Consider the following 26,834-nt stretch of genomic DNA (forward strand, 5'->3'; position numbering starts at 1 on the left):
TTTCCTTGCTTTGTTTCATGTGTTTTGGTTGTTATTGGCTGACAGGTAGCCTGACTTACACAAGTTTACTTTAAAGCTTGATGGGTTATAAATAAAAAAAAAAGTATAAATGTCTATTCCTTACACAATACAACAAGGGAACAAGGCAAGATCCTAAACACATAGATATCACAAGCACTCCATCTTCATCAAATTCGATCAAACCAGAACGCTAACCTTGTGATGATGTTAGATTTTAGATATTTATCTCCACTGTGTAGGCTCCAGCAGACCCTTGTGACCCTAATTAGGAATAAAGTGGGTATAGACAATGGATGGATGGATCTTCACTGTGAAGAAGCTCTAGAGTGAAAGAATTGCAGAACATTTTCTGGGAAAATAATATCTTTACTGTTTACTACTGTAAACACCATGCACTCAGTATTAGACAAAAATCTAATGCAATTTTTAGAATATTTAGTTAAATGTAAATATAAATAAAAAAAAAAAAAAAATTAGAGGAATTTGTTTCCAGTAATATCCTTCTAATTAATAAGGGGGAAAAAATGCATCTTGTTTAGTTAAAGAGAAACTGACCTAAACGTTTACTGTGCCAGAAAACTTTAGATGACTAAGCCTCAACATATCCATCCATCCATCCATCTTCTATACCTGCTTTATTCCTAATTAGGCTCACAGGGATCTGCTGGAGCCTATCCCAGCACACATTGGGCGAAAGGCAGGCGTACACCCTGGACAGGTCGCCAGTCCTAATTTAGGATTACCAATCAACCTAATACATGTTTTTGGACTGAGGGAGGAAACCGGAGTAAACCCACACAGGCACGGGGAAAACATGCAAACTCTACACAGAAAGGCCCCTGCCTGTTCGAACCCAGGACCTTCTTGCTGTGAGGCAACAGTGCTAACAGTGTGAGGCTAAGTCACCATGCTGCCCCCCCCAACATTCAATGCTTTTATTTTATTTTTTTATTTGTTTACTATCCTGCTTTTTGATTAAATTATTAAAACAACGTAGACTAGAGAAAGGATAAAGTATTATAAGGAGTGCACTTGCAGCTGACCAATCAGGATTGAGAATTTCAACACGTCTGTGATTTAATAACAAGAATAATAATAATAAAAAGAAGAAGTAGTAGCATTAGCAGAATACGATGCGCAAAATGGCCACCAGGGGTCAGTGTTTCTTTAGGCAGAAGCTCAACACCACCGCGTTAAACATTACTGATGCAAGAGGAAGCAGAGAATTCCTCATGAACAATAAGGAGACAATAAGTAGTATTTTATTCTATTATGCACAATGAAATAAGGACAGGATTGTCCGAGTGTTGAAAAATAATAATTGCCTTTATTGTACTACCAGTGGTTTACAGGTTTGTCAGCTGCTTGCACTGATGAATTAAGCAAGTGGTACAAAAGGACTTCAACGTGTTTCCTTTTGTATTCCAAACAGACCACAAGAAAACAACAGGGTTAAGAATAACCTGGTGTATGACTGACCACTTCTGTGATTGTAATGAATTATTTGTAAACATACAAAAAAAAACCAACAACAGCCTTACATTCCCTCACACGTTTGCTAAATCATGCTGAAAACAGAATATTGCAGAATGAAATTAATAATATACACCATGGAAAAAAAAAAAAAACACACGAAATAATCTTAACAAATATTACTATTATAATAAGTTAGATGCTGGCACGGTTTACTGTGTTAAAAAAAAAAAAAAAGAAAGAAAGAAAAGAAACAAAGAAAGTCTGTGTCCCAAACCCCATGCACTGGAATATTAAAATAGTAGGTCACTTGCATGTATGCAGTTATTTACGTCTCATCCCATTAAGTAGAGTAGTTTTAAGGGGTTGGGATGTACCCACGTTATTGGAGTTGGTCTTTCTGTGCTAAAATGGGATCAGCTTTTTGGCTCAGATTGACAAGGTCTCGAGCAGCACAGAGACCTGTTCAAAATACCAGCAAATGAGGATCATCAGTCTGTGGAGGAAATAAAATGAGGAGACCCAGGAGATCCTACTGGAGCAATCCACTGTGACTCTATTTGAAAATCTATTTATCCGTTCGACTGACCGAGCACTCGGTCCGTCCTGTTGAAATTCACCGCTTTGCAAAATGATATAAATAAGAAGATATACAGCACTAGAAAGGGGGTCAGAGAGCCAGGCTGTAAGACAGGCAGTCGGATGCACATTTCATCTAAAGGACAAAAAAATTCTGTCGAATTTTTCATATTTATAAATAGCAAAATCCCATGTTTAAACCATGAGCCTTGTAGAAGAAGGAAGTCAGACATTCTTTTGCTCATCAAGCGCTACTTGAGATAAATTTTTACAATTTGGAAGAACAGTTTTATGGGGTTTCCTGAAAACCCTAGCCGCTCCACATTTTATTTTTTTGCTCATTTCAAGCTCGAAATGTGTCTAAATCCGGCACTAAGGTTGTGCCTGGAGCTGGGAGCCTGGAGCCCTGTAAGGATTCGTATACCAGATAAACGTTGAGGTTTAAGAGAGATAAAGAGCGTTGACACACAGACATGATCCTGCAAATCTATTTTACATTCACTGATTGATGATTCCTTCTCCTTTATTTACAAGCGTAATGTTTTATTTACAGCTCTAAAAACACTAATGTGTCTCGTTTTAAGAATGCCTCTCGGCCGCCGGAACCAGACTGAAAGCATTGGGGACTGTACTGTCATGAATAAACTACAGGCCAAAAAAAAAAACAAAAAACGTGTGAGACTGATTGCTCTTTCCTCAAAACCAACCCCCCCCCAAATTTAAATAATAATATTTCTCATAAAAAGTCTACTATTATTGTAAAACGACATTTGAAACAGATAGAAAGGAACAGAACTAATAAACAGCAAGAGAGAAAAAAAAATATTACTCAGTAATACTCTACATTCTCAGTGTCCATAGCGGAGGAGTGTGTGTGTGTGTGTGTTTTCTTTTTCCTCCACCTGTCAATAGTTTCTGATAATCGGGAAGCCAGTACTGAATGACGGTACAGGCACTTGTGACCAAACTGCTAATGCTAAAACACTAATAGAAACCAATTGCCCCCCTCCCCCAAATCTTATTTGCATGATGGTAATTCCAGGCTACTGCTTCCATTCTGGATGAGCATTAACAGTATTTGGTCAGACTGTTCCATTAATATCACAATGAAATGTGTATATATATGTGTGTGTGTGTGTGTGTGTGTGTTTTTCCTGGTGGTTATGAGGCAGCTTCTGTCGCTGAAGGAGGCGAGGAAGGACAGACTCACGACTCCATCTCATCTCCATCAAACACGGGCGGCTCGAAGCTCAGGACTTCCTCGTACGTCAGCCCTGAGGACACAGCAACATCGCTGCTTTAAATCCTCAAGCAATTTCACTTTTACACTCTAACCACGGCTGTGTCTCTGAAACTTAATTTGAGATCAATTCCCTTCAGTATATCAAAAGATGATCAGACAGTTTCCTTACAAAACACTACTCTAAACATCAGTCAGCAATTATTACGTACACTAGATTGCCAAAAGTTTTGGGACACCTCTGCAAATCATCGAACTCGGGTGTTGTTTTTCAGGGGTTGGGCTCGGCCCCCCAGTTCCAGTGAAAGGAACTCTTTATGCTTCAGCATACCAAGACATTTTGGACAATTTCATGCTCCCAACTTTGTGGAAACAGTTTGGGGATGACCCCTATTGCAAAGCATGACCCCTATTCCAACATGACCGCACACCAGTGCACAAAGCAAGGTCCATAAAGACATGGATGAGCGAGTTGATTGTCCTGACCCCACAGAACACTTTTGTCATAAATTAGAGCGGAGACTGCGAGCAAGACCTTCTCATCCAACATCAGTGCCTGACCTCACAAATGCGCTTCTAGAGAGGAATGGTCAAAAATTCCCATAAACACACTCCTAAACCTTGTGGAAAGCCTTACCAGAAGAGTTGAAGCTGTTCTAGCTGCAAAGGGCGGGTCAACTCCATATTACATTCATGTGCATGTAAAGGCAGATGTCCCAAAACTTTTGGCAATATAGTGTATCTATTATTTCATCATCCGCTTACTTTTCCACTCCTCGATGTCCAGCTCTCGGCTCTCGAAGCTCTGGTCGTACGGCTCGGCCTCAGGCTCGTCGTCCGGGTCGTGGTACTGTGCGAAGTACGGGTGGGCCAGTGCCTCTGAGGCTGTGATCCGTGTATCCGTGTCCAAAACCAGCATCTTCTCCAGCAGGTCCACAGCTGAGAGACAGCATCAACATCAAACATCAGACATTCGGTTTGCGTTCGGTCTAGCAGGCTGAGCTGATCTTATACTCAATTTCAGAACAAAGTTAACAAAAGAGGAGATTAATTAATACCTAATGGGTTGGCACCAATGAACACATCTGCGAAGTTCCTCTTTGGCATGTGCGGCAAAGATTTTATGTAGTTTCTGGCCTGTTGAAAAAGGCGACAAAAGACAAATGTTCTCTCAAATATTTTTCAAATGCAAAAAGTAGAAATTAGCAAAACTCCAAACCACAGCCAGGTGTATCCACTGGAAATGAGTACATGTGAAATTATTTAGGGCATATTTTGGGGCTTCATAACTACTGTGCGGCCCACATGAATATTTAATGATTCTCCACTGACTATCTGTCACACAAAGAAGAAAAGCAGCATAAAATAGTGCGCACTAGTGTTTTACGCCAGTGTTAAAGCTAAGCCATTGCAAATTCTCCGCTGAAGGTCTGGTAGGAACTGGGTCAGAGCTGACACAAAGCAGGCAGAAGGCAATAGAGAGGGGGTTGGGGCGACTGGAGGATAAACGATGAACCGAGGTAAGCATCGCTCTGAAAATCACTTTCCATGATGACAAAAGATCAACAGCGCAAGCTAACAAACACGGCCGCGTCTCCGTTATGGTCGTGCGGTTAGGTGTTTAAAGTAATACCTCACTCAAAAATGTTAACGTTTCCGACAATCAATGAAAGTCACCAGTTAGCATTAGAACCATGCAGGTCCATACTGGGTTTACTGGGTAAGTTGAGCATCCAGGTAATTGTTGATTAGAATTCTGTTCACATCCCATGCTAAAGGTTGTCTCTTCTTTTTACACGACATAACAATCTGTGCTAAACAGTCTTCTTTGCTACACTGCATATGTCCACCTTTGGAAAATACCTTCGCTGGACATTCATCATGGGGTCTTATAAAACCAAAAAGTCTCATAAACCAAACTCTCAAAAAATCCCGAAAGCATGGTGGTGGTAGCATCACGATCAGAGTACTCTTTGGTTGCTTTGACAAATTCCCTCTTTACCTTGTGACTGAGTTTGAGTGATCGGCCTTGTCCTGGTTGTGCCATATTCTTCCAGTTTCTTAAATAATGGACTTCTTAATGCTTTGTAAGAGGTCTAGGATTTTTTTTTTTTAAATATCCAAGCCTAGACAGATTATTTACCAGAACCTGTTTTGATACAGGCGTATCTGAACTGATTATATCGATTCCTCTACCTTTGCTATTATTACTGCTTATATTGTATAGTTTCATGAAATATAATCCCAGATAAATCCAATGAAGTTATATTCAGGGGAGTATAACACAAACCACTCTCCTGTGCCTTCGATTTTCTCGGTTTTGTCTCTGTTTGGAGACATATACTAATATTAATAATGGTGTTGATTAGTACTGTGTATATTTCGTAGATTTTCTTTCAGTCAGTAATAAAATCTTTCTCATCGTCCTCACTACAGCTGCTTACAATAAGCAAGGTCTACTGAATAAAAAAAAAATAAAAAAAAAATTTGAACCAGTGAGACTATGAGCACTGTTATGGCCCTAACAGACAGGTTCTTGCTCACCTCGTGGCTGGGCATCCTGCTTATTAGTGAGGCTGGAGGAGTTCCAGTCAGGCGCATTATCTGCTGGAGCTGGTTTATATCTAAGGCACCCAGGTCAAGGGGCTTACAATAGCAATGCAATTGAGACACTATCCATGGCAAAACACGCTGATGCACGTGTTCGTGTGTTTTATTCCAAATCGGGAAGAAGACCAGCACTGCACCATTGTTCGAGCAAGAAAGGGACATGTAAAATGTGATGGTAATGTAATGAAACACAAAAAACAGGAATACATCAAGGAATATTATGGAACATGCACAGACACACAAATATAAAACGGGTGACGGAAAACAATCAAGGGATGACAATGTGAAAGATTAAAAGATGATATGTGACACGGATAAGAAACGGTGAAGGAGGCGGCAGATCAGTTCTGAGGAACATTACCCTCTTAGACTCGATGATATTTCCAGAGCCTAAGGCAGGGTTGTGAGTTCAGAATGTGAAACCTCAACAGTGACAACAGACATCCAAGCCCACGTGTGTCAGTAAGGCAGCACACTACCTAGCAATTAGATGACCCAAACAAAGAGACAGCAGTGATTCATGCTCAGAGTGCAGGGGGGGTGGTTGTGGTGGGTGAAAGGGGGAAGTTCGATGCTGCAAAAGCACTGGGTGAAGCGTGGCCGGCTGGAGCGAAAGCAACACGCTGGGAGCGAAACGCCAAGCCGTCGAGAGGAAAAGAGGAGTCACACTCAGGCATAACTCAAAACTCACAGACTCCGAAGATATTTTCATCAAGAGCTCGGGCCCTGGGGTTCCGACGAGCATCAAGATAAGCTTCAACTGATCAACATCTTTAAAGAGCAACATAAAGGAAAAAAATGCAGGGATGACTATGGAAAGGGGAAAGGGGGAGCTGCGGAAACAAAACTGAATGAAGTGTGCTTAAATAAACTCAAAAAAAAAAAGAACCTAATAAAATAGAAAATTAAAAAATAGTCATTGCATAGTATTAAAATCTGTAATCCGCAGGACGTTAGTGAACAAAGCAAGACCAAAGCCAACATTTTATGCATCTGTGGGTTAATCCATAATACCATGAACGCATTAGTGTGAATCCACAGTCCCAGATGTGCATGTTAAGCAGATGAAATGTGGAAACCTCTGTGTGTAAAACACTACAATAAAAGGAAGTTCCAGAACAGTGCTGACGCAAGCCTGTGTTTGCGTGAAGAACCTGACATGAGTAATATTAGGGCTGAACGTCGGAAAATGTCAGAAGCGACGTATCCAGAAGCGTCGGATACATAGTACACGATTAGTAATGTCGAGATCGAAAAAAGGAAGTGATAAACAGTGGCTGAATGATGATGAGTGGATGAACAGACATGCACACAATTAGTCTCCATATTAAGTAAACACTCAAAACAAACGACCAAAATAAGGGAAGGGGGAAAATAAAAAAGAAAAGAAGGAGGAACCCTTTATATGGTCTGAAAATTCTGACTGGCCTTGTATGCTGTATGTCCTGTTTCAAATCCATGGAAACAGCAGGTAATTCGTGGAATGAAGTTAAGTGCATCATCTGTGCAAACATGCACCGAGCACAGAGCCACCAATCACTAGGGTGGAACTAATCTCTTCAATTTAAAAGCAGTTACATAAACACTACATACACACACACGCACAGGTACAAATCCAAACACAAGGTTCAAACTGCAAGAAAAACTGTTTGAAGGAATTGACAGCATACCTGGCCTCAGGTGAACTAGAACCATTCACCTGCACGGTTTATCTTTTCTTTTTTTTTTTTTTTAATTCTGTTGGGTGTGTTTTTGTATTTGTTCCAAAAGCCAGATGCATTTTATAAGGAGCTTAGTGCTATACGCTGATACTCCTGGTGTGGCGTGTATGGACTGGTTTCGAGGTAAGCCTGGGAGTGTGTGTACAAAAGTACAAGCAAAGTTCACATTGTTGTGAAGAGAAACAGGCCCAGTGAGTTATTGCAAGGAATTATGTTCGTTTTCTTACAGTTCCCTCCAGACAAAGAGGGAGTGACTGATGGGTTGGGGCAAATTTTAAAGCAGCTCCTTGAAACGGAGCTGTGGGCATCTGCGTTATTAGATTCCTCTTAACCGTGTTCTACAAAAAAAATCATAAATTCCCTCAGAAAAAAACTACAGCTCTGAGCGGCATTTACATAGTGCGGGAAGCCGAAGCCCTCATCTGTGCAAGTGAAGTCTTGGCAGCTAAAAGATCAATTAACGCCTCACTAGCAGCTTTTTCCTGAAAGCAGGCAGGTTTGATGGGGAGAAGGTATATGGGGGAAAGGATACGATCAGTGCCAGGAAACAGAGTCCGTCCAGTGAGAAGCTCGGCCATGATGCAGCCCACAGACCAGATGTCCACTGCAATACACCATAAAGACAAACACAATCATTTAGGCCACCAGCAATAATCAAGACATCTGCTGTATTTGTTCCACACGCACTCAGAGATTTTTAACGAAATTAGCCCCAACATTAGACCCATTATATATTACTACAAATATTTTTCAACCGATATAAATAAACACAAAGCTTGCAACCTGTCATGTTGTAGTGCATCCAGTTGAGCATGATCTCAGGCGCACGATACCATCGCGTGGCCACATAGCCTGTCATCTCGTCGTCCGTATGCCTCGCCAGGCCAAAGTCCAGGATCTGAGCATAAAACACAATGGAAGAGAATCAGTCATAAAACGGCACGGACTTATCAGCACGTTTAATTAGATCTCATCTTGCCATCTGTTTTTCTGCACTATAAACTCAGTACTGGTCATCACAGGTTACACAACAAACAATAACAAGTAAAGCATGGTGAGAGAACATGCCTACTGACCTTAAGCTCACAGTCTTCATTTACAGCCAGGTTACTGGGTTTCAGGTCCTGCAGGGAAATACAAGAGAAAAACTTTACTGTCTCTGCTTTCCTAACAGCAACAAGAATCATGAGGGCTGATAAACAGTCTGCTCATAATTACCATACTTATGGCATCATAAAGCCTTGTTTACAGAGTCAGTGATGCCAGAAGCATTTCCCCAACCCGGAGCACCGGGGCACAACCCGCAATAAAATCACCACACCGAAATAATGACAAAAGCCAACAAGACCCCACAAGTGAATATTAAGCTGAGCATGAAGCTCTCAGGAACAGTCTGTGCTTTTAATGATTATCACAAAAGGAGAACAGAAACATGAAGAAGAAGGAGAAAGAGGGGGAAAAAAAAAAATAGAAGTGTTCACTTACCCTGTGGATGATGTCTGCTGAGTGAATGTACTAAAAGGAGAAAAAGACAAACTGAGTGAATTTGTGTCAAGTGTAAGGTAGTAAGCTCAAATCCCAGCCTTGCGTTAACCTCACATAAATTAATCACTTGCAGTTTGTTAGCGAGACGCTGGAAAGGCAGTTAATTATACACTAAAGTCACTTGAGCATAATACGCGCCAATGTTTTGAATGCAATTTAGCAGTTGTACAAAATCATAATAAAAATAAAGCTAATTGTGTCCCGACTACACGTTAGCTACGTAAATAGAACACTGCCAGCAGGAAATTGATTTTTGTTTGGTTTTAGCTAACAGATAGACTAAACAATATCCTGGTGCTGGAAATAGCCTTTCATCTGCATTCATCTTACACAGAATGTACTATTGTGTCTCACCGGGGTGGAATTAAAATGTGTTTAAGGTACAGTCGTGGTCTTTAAGATCTAACTGTGTACAATATAATATATAATACATTTCATTTACATACAGGCAGAACAAGACGATACCTTTTTACTGAGTGTATAAACACACATGCATTTACTGTCATTATCAACTGCAACTATTGTAGAGAAACCAGACAGTTTTGCACTTATCCGGGAATTTCAATACTAATAAGACAATATTACGATAAGTCAGCGGAAACACAGCCTCAGCGAGTTCTATGTTAAGATTGGAGTGAACCTTTGTACTGAAGTGATGCTGTATGAATTAGCCCATGCCCCAGATAAATGCTTATGGCTGTTCACAGGAAGCTCTTTTTTTTTTTTATTGCACTTGAGTTAAGCTGTAAAGACAGTCTTGGGTATAATTACGTCTATATTTACTCTTAAAAGAAGCAGTAAAGCTAAAAGTTATAGACAAAATTAGAAAAGGCAGTGATGTATTGAGACTGCAAGATGATTTGCAAAGCATCAAAACACACTGATTCATCAGAATGATTCATCATAATACTCACAGAAACATTCAGCTAAAGAACGCCATAGCAGAGCAAAGCCCCAACATTAGCTTTGTCTCAGAGCTAGCATTAAAGACTGGCTAACAAACTTCTGACACACTTTTCATTCTCAGTGTCAGTCCCATACTTCATACTTCTCAAACAAAATTCTTTATGGCTCCCAACAAGCTAGACAATCCAAAAAGCTAGACAATCTAAAAAGCTAAACATGCTTAGCTCACATTCATGATGGAGTTGGCTAGCTTCCTGGAAATCCTTCTAGATTAAGAACGATAAGAGAGAAGGAAGTTTCTAACTATCCAAGTTAATGTTAGTAATTATAGTCTTATATATGTAATGAAGCTAGCTTCCTAGTTAAAGAACACTAACAGAAAACAAACATTTTCTACGTAACCCAGTGAATTTCCTTCTGTCAATACACAGAACAATTAATTAGCAATTTCGCTCATTTTTCATGAGGTGAAATAGGCGATATCTGATATATAATGTGGATAATTAACAAAATCATCAGCAGCTGAACTGCCAGAGCTTGGTAAACACAGTGCTTTTTTTTTTTTAGCATTGCTGATTGTGCTCTTATGCTAGGTGTAGAATGTGAGGCTTTAAGCTACAATAAACAAAATAAGCACCGACAGCTTTATCAACGTTACTTCAGTAAAAAATTCTTTTCAATCACCATGCACTCAAGAGACACCTCAAGATGCCTCTTTATATAAATCTTTGGTGATCCACATATTTGAATGCTACGTTAAATAAGCTCAGTGCAATTTCTATGCTAACTCGGAAGTATTCTCCCGAGCCATTTGGACAACCACTAATTACAATGGAAAATGAACATTCGTTAATCAAAATAATTAACGGTTTATAAGTGTCATGGACCTAATTAGCTTTCTGAAAAGTTTTCTAGTAGATGAACGCTAATGCTAAACATGCTAATTATCACAGGACTCTCTAGCTAGCCAAACATTAGCAATCAAAGGAATTTATGGGTTAAATATCTTCTGGACAGTTTAGTAGTTTCAGAATCTGAGTGATGTTAGCATGCAATTGTATTTTTTCTAACCAAAAAGTGTTGCTTGTTAATTATACAGCCTTCTGTAAGATCAATGACAGGCTCAAGGTTTACTCGACTGCGCTGCTAATGGCAGATTAAGGAAGACACACTGACCTTTAGGCCACGCAAAATCTGATAGATGAGGAACTGCACGTGGTCGTCCGTTAGCTTCTGGCATTTGACGATGTTGTTGAGGTCGGCGCCCATTAGGTGAGTCACCAGGTACCTGGGATTCAGGAGACACCACTATGACTTAATAACAGACCAATGGCACATATTAAGCTGAGGTTAACATACATTTACTAACAGGTGACACCATTACGTTTGTACATATTACATGACTTCATTTTAGGTTGTGGCTTGAAAAAAAAAAAAACAGCACAGATTTGACGTGATTGTACCCATTAATAAAGTCCGATATCACATGGCCCACTTCTTCTTCTTCTTCTTTTTTTTTTTAAGAAACGTACCAAATGTGTTAAATAAAGCAAAATGCTAATGTCAGTGTGTGGCAATATCGCTGAATGTACACTACATGAATTTTTCCCCAGACTCTGGGGACTGTTTGTGTAGTGTGTGTGTTTTAGAGACGCAAATTTCCCCGTCTGCGAGTGAGGTGTTTGAATATTTTCAAGTTTTTGGAAATGAATCCTGTAGCATGAGCTCTTCTATGAAAAGCAGCAAGAACAGTGATGAGAAACAGCCAATGAGAGTCCAAGAAGAAATCAAATTCATCCGCTGTCATGTGCAATCAAGTTCAATCGGCAAAAATAATATAATAATGCTTCTGTAATATTAATTCTTGGCATGTTATACACAGAGTCTCCCCACAATCAATCCCTCCTATACATATACCTGTATTTCCATCCACCACCACTACCTGTGCAGACTCCTCAACACATGATAGACAGCTCTTATTATTATTTTTGTAAGAAAGTAGGATTTAGGGATCAGGCATTGCTTTGCAGGATTTCACCATGGGACAGATCGTGCGTGTACAAGCATCATGTAGGATTGTTCATGTAGTGGGCACACCGCTGTGGGCGAGTGATCAAACTTTTGTTTGTGCAGATTAAGTTTAATATGCCATAAAACACCCTAAGCAACAGAATTGTTCTATATTGAGAGCACTCCTACAAACAGACCGACGGAGACAGGACGTGGATGTGATTAATACATAGCAGAGACTCTCAGTGGCAGAGCGTAGTTCCAGTGAGCAAGCCACTGTGCTTTGATAAGAATCATAAGCAGCAGTTAGTGATGCAAACACTGAGCTATAACCTAAACAAGTAAGGAATGCTTTCCTGTAAAGTTTCTTCAAAGCTTTACTGCAAGCACACACTGCAACATCGTTTTCCATTAAGAGGTTGCGGGTGCAGCTAAATTAAGCGCTGGACTTATCCCCCTTTGCCCCTCTTGGAGTATTCTTATCTCTGTCTCCATGGTTTTATGCTTGTGCAAGAGGAAGAGTATGAGAAGAACAATCAACATAGCTGTGGGCATGTGTGCATGTGCATGTGTGTTATTGCACTTAAGAAACATTCACTTCCCAGCCAGCCACGACTCCACTGTGTGTGTGCACGTGCATATGGGGTGTATGTGTGCATGTGTATGTGCTTGAGCGTGTGTGTGTGTGTGTGTGTGTGTGGTCATGGTGTCAAATACCCTTCTGAACTCGAAGGAGAAAGTGCAAACTGCTCTGCCCCTGTGTGTGTACAAATAAAACTATACAAACCCTCTCACAGTTTCTGCCAGATCCAAAGAACTATCTACAGATTAAGTGAATAAGAACATGCTCTCTGAAAATAGAAAATGAGCTCCAGTGCACTGAGGAAATTCCCATTAAATCCCCACGTAGGAGTTTCCCATAGTCGTTGCCAGGAATTTTATCCAACATCCCAAAAGACAACAGTGCTGAGCTTTAGGGGGGAAACATGCCTTTTAAAAAGGTACAAGGCAAAGTAATCAGCATTCACTTGGGAAGCAGGAGCTAGTCAATTGGGTTTTCAATATAATACAGTAGCTAACTAGAGGCCTAATTTAATCCAGCTCAGTCCTCACCAGACAGTTACTAAAGATACAATCAGTGCATCACAACAATGCAAGCATGTACAGGTTTATGTGCATGGGCTTTCTTTGCCCCATAAGATTGTTATCCAGCAGCCATCTCATACCCACACGAAAGTAAAAAGTGCATGAAAGTGCATCCTTGCACATCACTAGTCAAGCCCCAGCACCAAGATGCCAAAGACTCTTGAGCAAGGCCTTTAACCTTCTCCAGCTGGCGCTATATCATAGCTGACCCTGATCCCAACTTCCTAATGAGTTCTGAGATATGAGAACTAATAAGAATGCTGTGAAATGTATTCTCTTACCACAAACTGCATAATAAATCATATGGCAAAATTGCAGAAACACAACTGTTGCATTTATATTTACCTTTTTCAGAGTGACTTCCTTTTTTTCCAATCTCAGTTTATATAACTGAGCAATTGAGGGTTAAGGGCCTTGCTTAAGGGTCCAGAAGTGGCAGGTTGGTGGACCTGGGAATCAAACTCACAACCTTCTAATCAGTAGTCCAGCAGCTACCTTTAGGCAGCAAGTGAACATTTTGTCCTCAAAGTTGATGTGTTAGAAGCAGGAAAAATGGACAAGTGTAAGGATTTGAGCGAGTTTGACAAGCGCCAAATTGTGACGGCTAGACGACTGGATCAGAGCATCTCCAAAACTGCAGCTCTTGTGGGGTGTTCCCAGTCTGCAGTGGTCAGTATCTATCAAAACTGGTCAAAGGAAGGAACAGTGGTGAACCAGCGACAGGGTCATGGACGGCTAAGGCTCACTGATGCACGTGGGGAGAGAAGGCTGGCCCGTGTGATCCGATCCAACAGACGAGCTACTGTTGCTCAAATTGCTGAAGAAGTTAATGCTGGTTCTGATAGAAAGGTGTCAGAATACACAGTTCATGACGGATCAGGGCTGTTTTGGCAGCAAAAGAGGGACCAAAAATATAAAGCAGGTGGCCATAATGTTATGCATGTTCAGTGTAAACTTGGTAGCATGTGGTTTTTGTGGCGGAAATCTGCTGAGTCATTTTTTAGAACCTTGAGCTAAACCACTTGTGCTTGCCATCCTACAGACCTGCTCCATATTGAGAGATGAGAATGTGCTGTCCTGCAAGCAGAAAATGTTTGAGCAGTTATTTGATCTACAAATATAAAAAGTTTGAGCTTTGGGGTCTGAAGAGTTTCAGGAACTAATTAAGGATCTGATTTGCCCGTGTGCACTGGCACTGGTGTAATAACTGCATGTAGTGCTGCATGTTTTCATCACAAAATGCATACAGTAAGAGGAAAATCTGTCAGCTATTGCAATATATTCTTCATATGTAAATTAGATGCAGCGTTTGAATGGTGTTTAAAAATATAGAACGTTTTTGAAGAAACCACACGAGGTACAGATTACACGTTTCCCGTATTGCGTTTCCTTACAGATTTTCATAACATCTGCACTTTGAAGCAACATCGGGGGAAATCCTCAAGAAGAACAAAGGTTAAAAAAAAAAAAGAAAAAAAAAAAAAAGAAAACAACTGGCTAGAAATTGAGACAAGCAATGATGATGATCATGCTTTAGATTCTTGAGTCAGCTACGTCAGTGACCCGTACTTGCTCCAGCTCATCATGCCCCTGTTTGGTACTCATGGTACCTTCGGCAAGAATCAAGTGACTTCTGCATGAGTCATTTATTGGTGTCCCATACTTCACAGTCTGCTGAAATAATGCTGTCTGTTCACCTGACTGTCTCTCGTTCCCTCTTTCTCTTTCTCTGAGTATCAGGTTTAGAGAGCTGAAGGTTACTGCACATTCAAATATTAGGCATAAAGGGGCGAAAGCCTGTTGCCATAGGAACTGTGGATATTCCCAGCACGTGTGTGCTCTAATCCCTTCAGGCGGTCACACTGCTCACATACACACTGTTAACACACACACACAGAGGGAGAGAGCGAGAGAGAGAGAGAGAGAGAGAAAGAGTCCGATCTAAACAGCGAAGGGGCCCCTGTGTGCATATTGTCAACAAGCACATAAAAGTGCTACCGGTGCATTTTTTTCAGTTTCACAGAGGTTGTTTACAGTTTTGTGTGAGTGTCTGTGTTGGTGACCATGCATGCAGAGGCAGACACACACACACACACACACACACTCTTGCTAAAAAGAGCAATAGCCAATCACGAAGCAATGTCCTAGCATCTGTGATTCGTCTTCCCACCAAAATGGACCTCCTCTCACCGTTCTGCCTGGTAACCAATCGCGCGCACGCACACACACACACACACACACACATTACAATCAACCTGCCTGCACACCGCCTGCTGTCTCGAGTCTGACTCTGCAGCATGCACTGGACTACTTTGTTAGATCTCTTTATGAAAATCTACCACACTCAGAGCTGAGAGAGAAAAGTGAAACATGTGTGCAAAAGACTGCACATGTGCCAGAAAAATGATAAACGGCTGACCTAAAAACGTTGCAGGTGCCCAGCGAAAGTTGTGCCTCAGTGGTGCCTTTCTTTATAAATTGTGCACTTGAGCCCCAAATACATTTAGATGCATATTTAAACAAAAATATGCAATGTCCTCTGTGTGTGTGTGTGTGTGTGCATGAGGTATAATCGCTGGTCCGTGCTGTCAGCGTAGAACAGTGCTATAACAGAAGTAATACATTAAATGTGCATGATCGATGGAGCTGCAGTTCAGGCTGATGAAGTCAAAACAGCCACAAAAAAAAATAATCAACATAAATTTACTCACACGTCCGTAAATTCCTCGAGATTGTTGGCAGGCGTGAAAACATCCAACAGGCCAATCACCTGCGAGAAGAGAGACATTCAAAAATTCAGACGATGCAAATCAGTCTGCATGCAGCGTGTGTTTAGGAAGCAGACGCTAGAACAAACAAGTTGGGTGCATGTACCGAATTTGCATTTAGAAATAAAGTGAAAGCTCCTTCCAATGAAATTATTAACCACAGTGATCCTTCCTTATAAAATGCAACATTAGTTAGCAACCTTTATTTACACAGGATAAAAACTCACTGAGATTAAATCGCTTATAACAGTGACCTGGCCAAGGAGGAGCACAAAAATTCAAGATATCAGATTAGATAAAGATAGATAAAACCATACAGTTATACACAACTTCCAACATGCTTATTCTAGAATAAAATGAGAGCAAAGTAAACTTCAGTAATTGCTTTTGTGATAAATGCAAAAATGTGAATAGCCTTTGGACCGGATCATTATTCCCAGACATTCTAGTGTGTCAAGGAAAAGTCAAAAAGCCACTATTAAGGTATTAACATTGAGGAGGAAATTCTGACGTCTTTTCTCTTCCTTTTTAACAGCCTCCAAAATCTATTCTCCGAGCAGCTGTTCACTGTTCAGACGTGTTATTAACCTCTAGTCTGAGTGACCCGATCACGAGCGGACAGGAGAGACAGATCACCATTTACACCTGGCTCTTTCATGCGTCCAAGATGTCAAAACCTGCAATTTCTGGACTGGCGTGAGTCTCCTGAGGCAGCTAACTGACTTCTATGTTATCAGGGTTGCACTGATGTCAGAGCGTTTATTCTGCACAAGTAATACAGCTATACGTGACCACCTGCAAAAGGGGTTTGAACGAGACACTGAGACACCTTTCACATCTGTTCTGTGCTCTCTATCAGATCAACAGATGTTGATACCAGGTCTGAATGGGACTGAGAAGAAGGAGAGTCAAAGTTTTTGGAGAATGTTCCAAAACTGCAAATTGCTTGACGTGTGTTGTTCTAACCTGTTCAGCATGTTTAATGCAGAGAGACACCTGAATGAAGGAGAAAAGAAACAGCTAGAAAGCAGAATCAACTCTCTTAGGTCACATGATCTTCATCTCCCGAAAATAGGATGAAACCTAAGCCCTTTTTGGATCTCTCCTTGCCATAGAAACCAGTTGGTGAACAGCCTCTGAGTAACATCACCCTGGTAACTGCAGCTGTGATACACCGTCACCCCACGAGTCTTCCAGGCTTTTCTGGGCTCAGTGGGACCGGGAACCCCTCTGCATGACCTCTGTGTGACTGTCTGAATCACTGAGCTGCTCTATAATGACGACTAGGCTCGAGTTACACTGTTCAAGCCACGCTAGATCGTCGAGCAGCAATTAGGTCAGGGGTGGCCAGCAGTTACAGTAGCGTTACAGTAATGTTCACGGTTTTGAAGAGTAGCAAGCAAATATCAAAAAGCTGAGAAAACACAGAAATCTTAAAAAAAAAAAAAAAAAAAAAAAAAAGGAAGGAAGCAGGAAGCAGTGGCAGTGTGTAGTTAGGTGTGTGTTAAGCCTGGGTGTGTGTGTGTGTGTGTGTGTGTGTGTGTGGCAGAGGCCCACCACAGTATTTCACCCACGCACTGACACCTACTCTAGAGGAGGGGGAAAAAAAAAGAAAAAAAAGAAGCTTGTTTTCATATATGCAAGCAAACTAAGCTGAGCAGCACTCAGGAAGAGCTTGAATACTCAGCACTGTCTGATTGCCTAATTCTTCACATCACAGCTTCTTCTTTTAGTCTCTGTCCTACTTTAACTTACAGTCATTCATGTGTAGTTAATGCTCTTAATCAGACAAGGAAAGTCCCAAATGCCACAATGAACAAAATCCAGGTAGGTTTCATAATAACGGCTGATATAATATTCACGATTGCAACACAGTGCTGTCGAATTCTCCACTCTGATTGGTCAGAAGATGCTGAGTCATTTTTAATAACTCTTTCTAACATGCCATCGTTTCTCGTAGATCATATTTTTAATGTGGAGGTTCAGGAAACATTTAAGGAAGGAGTCTCCAGTGTTAGCGCTGCGTAACAGTCAGAAGCAAAGCCGTAGCTGAACATGTTCTACCACAGAGGACGATTAGGCAGAGGACTACTCTGGGGAAAAATAATAATGATAATTTTGATGATTTACATGATTTTACATTAAACCACAGATCTCTTTGACAATATACAATTGTAAATAAAGCAAGTCTCTGTGTTGAATATTTATGAAGTAACATGTAACTCTCTCACACGCACACAATCTGCAAAAGTGAGATAGTGATCAATAATGCTGCATAAGAAATGGAGTCGGGGTTCATGCTCCCTCAAGCAGAGGATGTTTGCGTTTAGCTGGTTTGTGGATATGGTAAAAGGAAGTAAACACTCGTAACATGGTCTAAGTGAGAGCACAAGACGAGGCTCGAATCACCATGACGGAAGCTGTATTGATGTATGTGAGAAGTGGGTTAGACATTCCTTATAATACTCATAGCCCTTGAGTCAGGAAAGCACAGAGTATGTTTTTGAGCACATGCACCTAAACTACTAATATTTATAACTCTGGCTGTTACGCTTCTTCTTCTGCTGTTGTAGCCAAGGAGCAGAACTCACATTCTCGTGTTTCATGTGCTTGAGCAGCCGTAGTTCTCGGTAGGTGCGCTTGGCGTGGATGATGGACTGGAAAGGTCGCGACAGCTTCTTCACAGCGACCTTCAGGCCCGTCTTTACGTCATACGCCGAGCTGCAGAGAAGAACACAATGTCACTGCTCTTATCCGTCACAAATCAGAATCAGCAAACAATGTAAGCGGCACACTGAGGACTTTTTGATTACTCTGGAAGGGCAGAGACAAAAAAAATGAGTCATCTCGAAAAGGTGGAGTTTTCAAAAGTGCTAAAAACAGTACACTCGGATATCGGAACATGGAAACAAGGACACGGAAAGATCCTTTATCAATGAAGGATCTACTTTGCTGCACATGGTGGATGTGATGTGAAGCATGAATCTGTCATTGTATATCATTAAAACAATCTATTTAGAATAACAGAGTGTTTAATATGTTTTCTTAATACTTAAACCAATAAAAAAAAAAGGCGTAGGAACACATCTACACCTGCCAAGGACTATGAATACACTGTACGAGACGTGTACTTTGTCAACACAGTAAATTACTCCCTTCCTATCCTACATAGCTAACTGGAAAATTAACTCCTACTAGATTGCCATCATTTTGTCACCGTCTAACATTTCAGTATCAGAGACTCAACTTGTATTGTCATAATCTCAGTTATTTACATAACAAACCAGGTAAAATATACCACAGCTGCTTTATGTTAGCCGAGTTAGCTTGCTAGCTGGCTTAGCGCACATGCTCTGCAGCTTCTGGTGCTTTAAATGTAAAGAGATGCTCCACACAACAGTTACTAAACAGTGAAGAAATGAACACCAAGTATGAACTGGCCAGAAAATTAAGCTCATGATTTCGCTAGCTAACACCAGGGACAGTTTAATTAAAGAAAAGCCACAGCTAAAATATAAACAAAGCGTGCAACATGCAACATGGCAGCTGTATTATGTAAGACCAGTAAAAAGAACTAACTGAAATGGGGCACTTTGCAATATTTTTTATGTTATATTAGCCAATGACCAGATGTTTTAGTCAGATTTTAAGAGACATTTCAAATCCATGTAATAACTTCATCCTCACAATCTGTTTAACAGCATTGCTAAGATGGCTGCCACCTGAACAGACTGACTTTTCGTACTCTGCCCTAAAAATGTTCTCGTCATGGACAATGCGAAGGCTTAACTGTAAAAAAAATAATAATAACAGAGATCTGACAGGAACATCAACATTTCTCTCAGCTGTGTCGGGAAATGACTAAGACATGATGCTTATATCATTTAAATGCCATTGTAATTACATATAGCATCTGCTGCTAACAGAATGAGACTTTACTACACAACCCAGTGTGACCAGAAGTGGAAACAGCACATAAATGGGTTATTTGCGTGGAATATAAATGATGACCATGGCCCTATTTAAACAGCGGTAGCTCCCGATTACCACATTGTCCTCATTTGCATCCAGATCTCGATACGCTTAAGAGCTTGAGCCTATTTTTGATATCAAAATCTGAGCTCATATATAAACACTCTGTATAAACACTCTGTATGAAATTATAATGAAAAAGCACTGAGCACTTTTATGCTAATCAGAATATGAATAGTTAATTTAGTCCATTTTAATGGCCTGGACACTTTCCAGGTCTGTCATCAACCTTTATAACAACAACAACAACTTGCTTGCAGGATAAATGAAATTCATGAAAAGCTAATTGTGTGTTGAATCCGTGCAAAGCTAATCATGCGTGATCTTTGGGAACAATGGCCTGACAGTTACAATAGCACTTTGCTCTGGCTGGCATGCTTTAAAAGCGAGTCAGTAAGGATTCCAGGAAGTGTAACTAGGCCAAGCTTGTACATATGGAGGAGACAAAAGGTACAGGCACTACTAGCAGTCCCTGAAGAATAGGCTTGACAACACGGTCACTCGTGCTGATAAAATTACTCGAAAAGCTAAAAGGGAAAGCGAGTACACCACAGGAAGCAACAACGAGAAGGCGTCTATCCAAGTCCACACAATATAACAAGCATAATCTGTATAAATATGCGGTTTATATGCTGATTAATTTTTCTGTAATAGGAGATCTGGAGAAAATATTATACTAATGCACTCGTTTGAATATGTTATGGTTATGGTTATTAAGAGAGAGGAAGGTGAGGGAAGGACTGTGTATGTCTGCTATGATAAAACAGATAACAGGAAGTACCTCACAGATGTTCTGCACTATAAAACAGGACCGTGAACAAATAAGAAGTGTGCATTAATAAAGTCACTGTATATCGGATCCACCTGACTGAACTGAGTCACGTTAACACGATTATTTTTCCATGCTATATGTATCGTCACGTATTTTCAAAACCCCTCAATAAAATCAAACGCAGGGCGTGAACCTGAGCTGAGAATCGAACCTCGCCATTTTACTCGCCCGAGTTACTGCAGATCCAATCAGAGTGACGCCCTTGTGTGATTTCACAGTGTAACTGAACTGATCACGTTCACTCTACATCATTCAATCTAGTCATTAAGCAACCTGATTAAATTTAGTAGCAGCAGTGAAATCATGTTTTGTTGAGAAACTTAGTATTTTTATGTAACAGAAACAGTCTAAAATCTGACTGACCAAGTGTGTGTGTTATTTAGTAGTTATTTTTATGTAACAGCATTATAACATTCCTATAACACATGCACACACACATATACACATTATATATATATATATATATGAGAGAGAGAGAGAGAGAGAGAGATGCACCAGTGCACTAGTGATCACATGATCATCCATAATACATCCAGCAGTAATTACTTATAAATGTGTTGATATTTATTTACATGTGAAAGACAAATCTTTAGTTTCTGCACCAGGGGAGTCAGCAGTGTCGTAGTTTTCTGCTCTACCTTCCTCTGTACACCTTATATAAGAGTAAATGTGACTCAGATCAGCCTCGCTGCACAGCCAAATCCCACTCAAACACACGGACTTAAAAAGCACGAGAGCGCTCCACACAAAGCCTGCGCTGTTAAAACACCGTCTTAAGATTTTCAGCAGTACGAGATGCCGCTATGACATGTACCATCTGTGCACAAATGCTTAGGAAACTGTGACTCAGATTAAGATTGTGAAACTCGGGAAACCACCAGGGCTTGAGGGACAGCTCCCATTTCCTTATCTAGGCACAGGAGACTCTGTTACACATTACTCAGTGCCCAAGAAGGCCAGGGTTATAGATTAGATCAGGGACCAACTATCTGTGCAGTATTAGTCAATCAAAAAAATAAAAAAAGAAACTATGTGAGCAATGCCCAAGGAACTGTTTTTTTCCCAGCTTCCATGTGTCAAGAATGCGGCAGAGCTCCTGAAAAGACAGGCATGTAAACGAACGCATAGAGAACTTCAGACAGTCAGAGCTGAGATGCAAAAAATGCAATTTATATATACAAGAAAAGAGCAAGGACAGCTCACAGTGTTACTCGAGGGAACAACACGCAGTAGAACACAGTCAAAAATCCCCTAAAGTTCCTGCAAAAGACACCAAAAATTCAGCCAGATGGCCTGGCCCCTGAACACGAGACGCATTAATGCTGAATTTCCTGCCTGCTGGGGCCAGATCCAGAAAGACTGTGGTTAAATAAGAGCAACCGCTCAGCACTGAAGAATGCTCCAAGCATCCTGTACACGGGTTTTACGTCTGAAATGTTCTCTGTGATTTGCACATGTGAATGAACACTAAGTTATGTTTTTTTAACCATGAGGCTTTAGAGATGCGGCACACCTCTACCTGTGCCCACTGTTCCCTGCGTCTGCGCACGGAAAACATTCCAGAAGCTTCACAGGAAGTGGAAAGCATGTCACGGCACACTTCGCCCTCAGCACGTGCGTGATCTCCAAAAAGATTCGGAGCGCCTCAGAGAAACTAAGCACTACGGCGCAGATATTTTCCTTTCAACTCAACTGGAAAACGCAAACAATACCACACCTTTGCCCACTGACAACTAGGTGAAATGACAAGAGTTCAAAAAGCTGGAGGAGAAAAAAAGAGAACCGCACGCAATTATGCTCACGGGTTTTTACGCGGAGTTGCATTTATTCTGCAGGTGGCTTCCTGATGACTACAAAGCTCCAGCAGTGAAAGGACTGAACCATTCAAGCCACAGCCACAGAGCCTGATTTACCAAGCTGGCATTTATATGGCAGGGAGCAGTGATCTATTTATGCCCCGAGCATGCGGGAACAAGATGCTCCTGCGCTTCTAATCCAACTCAGACAGACACTTTGGACGAGTGCAACAGAAGAGATTCTTAACATCTGAACACGGTCCAAAACAGCAGCTACGCCGTAACGCCAGTGTAATGCAGACTTTTCCGCACTGCTAGGAGCTATAAACAAAGCCAAACCCCTGCTGCTCTCGCATCCAGCTTGACTGAGCTCAAAGCATGCTTAAAGCAGCAGGGTGTCATTTTCTGAGTCCTTCTGTTGCCTCTGAGGCAAATTACAATAACAATGCAACAAACCTCCAACCTCACGCATACCTTTTTCTTTTTTTTTTTTTTTTAAGTTGAACGGCTTGTTACAACTGAGAGAGGTGCCAGAAAAACAAGCCCTGGTTGTAATGTATGCAATACATAAGGAACAAAACACTCCTGTGCATGCTGTTATAAGAACAAGTCATGCAGTCAGCAATACGTTCAATGAGTGCAACTTTTTTTTGTCTTGTGCATGTTCACTGTTTATAGTAACAATGGATGCTGTTACTATAAACTACTATGAGCTATGTTAAAGCAGCTATAAAGGGTTGTTCCCTCATCATCCTCTCTCTCTGCTATAAATAATATTAAGTTTTACCAGTTAGCTTTAAGTATTTCTGAATACGTTTCTAATCCATCTTCATCTCCAACCGCAGCTGCCTTTAAGTCTGTTTCGCTCAAAACAAAACTGAAGGAAAGTCATTAAAGCAGCGGCTTGCAGGTTGTAGGAGCTTCGACCACCTGAATGAATCACCACCAATCCAAACCCTTCCCCTCAACTGACGCCACCCCCCCCCCTGATAAAATGACATCGACCTCGCTTCGAGTAATGTTTTCTGGGCCAGAAAAAATATAAACAAAAGCTTTAAACAAAAATGAAAGACAAACCTATTGTGCAGCAATAGTCTGACTCTTCTATGGCTATCTTAAAAGTTCCATGAGGAAGAGTTGCAGTAATGGGACAGAGGATTGCATTCAAACACCCACAGATGACATTCACAGCACAACCATTACATATTCTGCCTCTCACAGGGCAGGGATACGAGAGATGTGTCTCTGTAAAAGATCTCAATATCTTTTTGCCTGCTAATATATCACACACATCCCGGAGGGATCGGAAGCCCCCATCAAGCATGAGTCACCAAAGCAGCAGTGAGGAGACCACCTAATCCTGGAAGTGTGAGTCACAGACACGCTGGGTGACATCATTCTGTCCACCAAGAACACTGCATAGCATGTGCCTTACACAAATGTCCACCTCATTCACACATCAAACAAATACTCACAAACCTGGACGTGACCGTGCAAACACTTAATAACTTGTGCATGTTTCCTGTAAACAAAAGAAGCTACTGTTTAGGGAGATCAGCCGATTCCAGGGGTTGGGGGGCATGCATGCACAAAAACAAGAGAGACAGTGAAGAGGAATATATGAATGTTTAAAGCGTGCAAATGAAAAGTGGGAAGCGGATTTAAATCCCTGGTGCCGATTTGTGCAACTTTGAGCAAAGTGTGCACGCGCATACGAAAGACTTCACGAGCTCGGGTTGTGCAATGCTCGAGCACTAATGCACTAACTGCAAAGAAAATAAAGTCATATTTACCACACGGATCCATAAGCGCCCGAACCGACCGGAGCGAGGTTCTGGTACCTCTCAGGTACCTCCCAAATGGTTTTATTAAGCTCCTGTCGGTAGAAAGCGGGTCTCTCCTTCTGGGACATTCCTGCCGATCCTCGGCCCCCCTTCCTCTCCCAACAACGCGAGCTCAGTCCGGCTGAAAAACTTCTGCTCCCACCCTCCTCCTCCTCCTCTGTCTCTCTACGATGGCTTTCACTTCCTGAACCGAGGACTCACAAGAAACAACATCAAAAGCACTAAAAATCAATATCAGTGCACAGACCTCTGCTGCAGGTGCAGTTTCTGGTCGCGCACACGCACTCGAGCTCGCGCTCGCTAAGTTGCTGCGCGTCTCCTCTCGAGCTCAACTGTTTGCTGTTGGAGATTTTTTTTTTCCCCCTCCGATTCCGTGCCGCGTTCAACAAGCAAACGTGACGCACTGTTCATAACAGTTTCCAACCGTTCAGTTTGGGTGAGAATTCGCAACGTGTTGTTTTGTCATTGACAGCATCATTGCACAATCCTTAAATGAAACCAATTCTCGAAATACTACTTCTTTACATTATTTTTAACACATGCTTTGCTTTTGAAATAGTTTAAATTAAATATTATTATTATTATTATTATTATTATTATTATTATTATTATATGCTACAGTCCCATACATTTTTTAGATTGTTTGTTGCCTTTTAATTTATAATTGACTGATTTTTTCCTGCTACGGTTTATCACGACTCAATATTAAATGTACTCTGATAAAAAATGAAATTTTTTTTCTGTTCTGTTTTGTGAAAAGTCACCAATAAGTCACTGCGGTAAGTAAAAATACTAATTCACTAATTCACTCTTTTTGCGCAAACCTTTTTAAACAATATACAGGAATATCTCATTTATCATCTCAAATGTTTAAAATGTGCTGTTTTCTTATATATATAATTTTCTTTTACAATTAAAAAGTAAACAAGGCACGCGTGTAAAGCACTTTTTCTTTTCAAAACACTGTGAACGTTTCATGTTATTGAAGGCTGCACGCGTCCTCCTGTTTGTCGTCATCGTGGGAGCGCGCACGCGAGATGCTCGATCTCGCGTTGATTGGGCGTGTGTGTGTTTGTGAACGTACAGAATGGAAGAATTTTTGTTTAATCAAAATAGCAGCATCTAAACATTGGATTCTATCATGCATTACCTTTGTGCACGTTTTAGTGTATCTTCACACACTTTTTACTGCTGAAGTGTGTGAGGAGATTGTGAAAACATGTAACTTCACCTTCTTCGATTTGTCTGCTTCAGTGCTGTGTGTGTGTGTGCGCGCGCACGTTTGTGTGTGGAATAGAAATAACAGCATGTACACATTTTTTTGCTTGAACTATTGTTTTGAGCTTGTTTGTCATCAGTGTTTTCCTCCCCATATGTATTACATCCATCTTTACTTGTCCGCCATCTGGTGGCAGCTCTGTGTAATTGCACAGCATGAAATCATTTCAAAAGTGACATTCCGAAATACAGACACGTCATCTGGGTGGAGGTCCTGCTGTGAGCTGGAAATATTTTAGTCATATAATCACTCATCATCATATGATGAAGGTTCAGTGTAGTAGGAATCGGATTACAGCCACGCCCCCTAGTGCACTTTTAGAGCTGTGATTGCATTTCAGTGTAGCACTGCTGCAACACACTGAAAGCAATGCAATGCTTTTCAGTGTGCCATGTTTGCCTTAAATAGAAAGCCATACAGTCTGTATGCTGCATTTCACATTTTTTCCAAGCAGGATTTGCCTTTTTACTCTTCTACCTGGCTACAGACTCTTTGGCTAGCCAGCTCATTTATTTTGCTTAAAACTGTAAATAGTGAAGCTTATAAATCAGGGCTGTATGTGTATGCAACACATTTTTTAACACATTTAAACTCACAGCACTGAAGATCTCAGAGACTTTGCTCTCCTCACTTGGAATAAATTTGTGATATGAATCATTGCTTTATGTCATGCCAGGTCACATATCCTCTTACACCACTGCGATTTTCCTATTACTACAACTACGTATTAAAGAATGACGTGTTTCATGGACACTTGTGGAGCAAGTTCCTGTGATCACTTACACCAATCAGCCATAACATTATGACCACCCGCCTAATATTGTGTTGGTCCCCCTTTTACTGCCAAAACAGCCCTGACCTGTCGAACTAGATCCCTGAAGGTGATCTAGCAGCAGATACTTAAATCCTCTAAGTTGCGAGGTGGGGCCTCCATGGATCGGACTTGTTTGTCCAGCACATCCCACAGATGCTCGATTGGATTGAGATCTTGGGAATTTGGAGGCCAAGTCAACACCTCAAACTCGTTGTTGT

At 41.0% G+C, this 26,834-nt stretch overlaps 1 protein-coding gene across 2 annotated transcripts; it reads right to left on the reverse strand.

Annotated features, from left to right (window-relative positions):
* Window positions 1-1,326: 1,326 nt before the first annotated feature.
* On the reverse strand, window positions 1,327-24,874 carry mapk14b (mitogen-activated protein kinase 14b). 2 transcript variants are annotated; one of them, XM_058373266.1, is made up of 12 exons: window positions 24,473-24,874; window positions 18,611-18,740; window positions 15,963-16,021; window positions 11,272-11,383; window positions 9,130-9,159; window positions 8,721-8,768; window positions 8,428-8,542; window positions 8,177-8,248; window positions 6,615-6,694; window positions 4,372-4,450; window positions 4,079-4,252; window positions 1,327-3,347 (listed from the first exon to the last, which is right to left on the reverse strand). In XM_058373266.1, exons 1-12 carry the CDS (start codon window positions 24,589-24,591, stop codon window positions 3,280-3,282), a joined length of 1,086 nt encoding a protein of 361 aa, XP_058229249.1. In that variant the 5' UTR covers window positions 24,592-24,874; the 3' UTR covers window positions 1,327-3,279. The 2 variants fall into 2 exon arrangements, with proteins under 2 accessions (XP_058229249.1, XP_058229248.1); XM_058373265.1 differs by lacking the exon at window positions 6,615-6,694 and adding an exon at window positions 5,858-5,937 and having other exon boundaries at window positions 24,473-24,872.
* Window positions 24,875-26,834: the final 1,960 nt, after the last annotated feature.

This window comes from Hemibagrus wyckioides, linkage group LG21 (genome assembly GCF_019097595.1).
Source record: "Hemibagrus wyckioides isolate EC202008001 linkage group LG21, SWU_Hwy_1.0, whole genome shotgun sequence".
Classification (NCBI taxonomy): Eukaryota; Metazoa; Chordata; class Actinopteri; order Siluriformes; family Bagridae; genus Hemibagrus; species Hemibagrus wyckioides.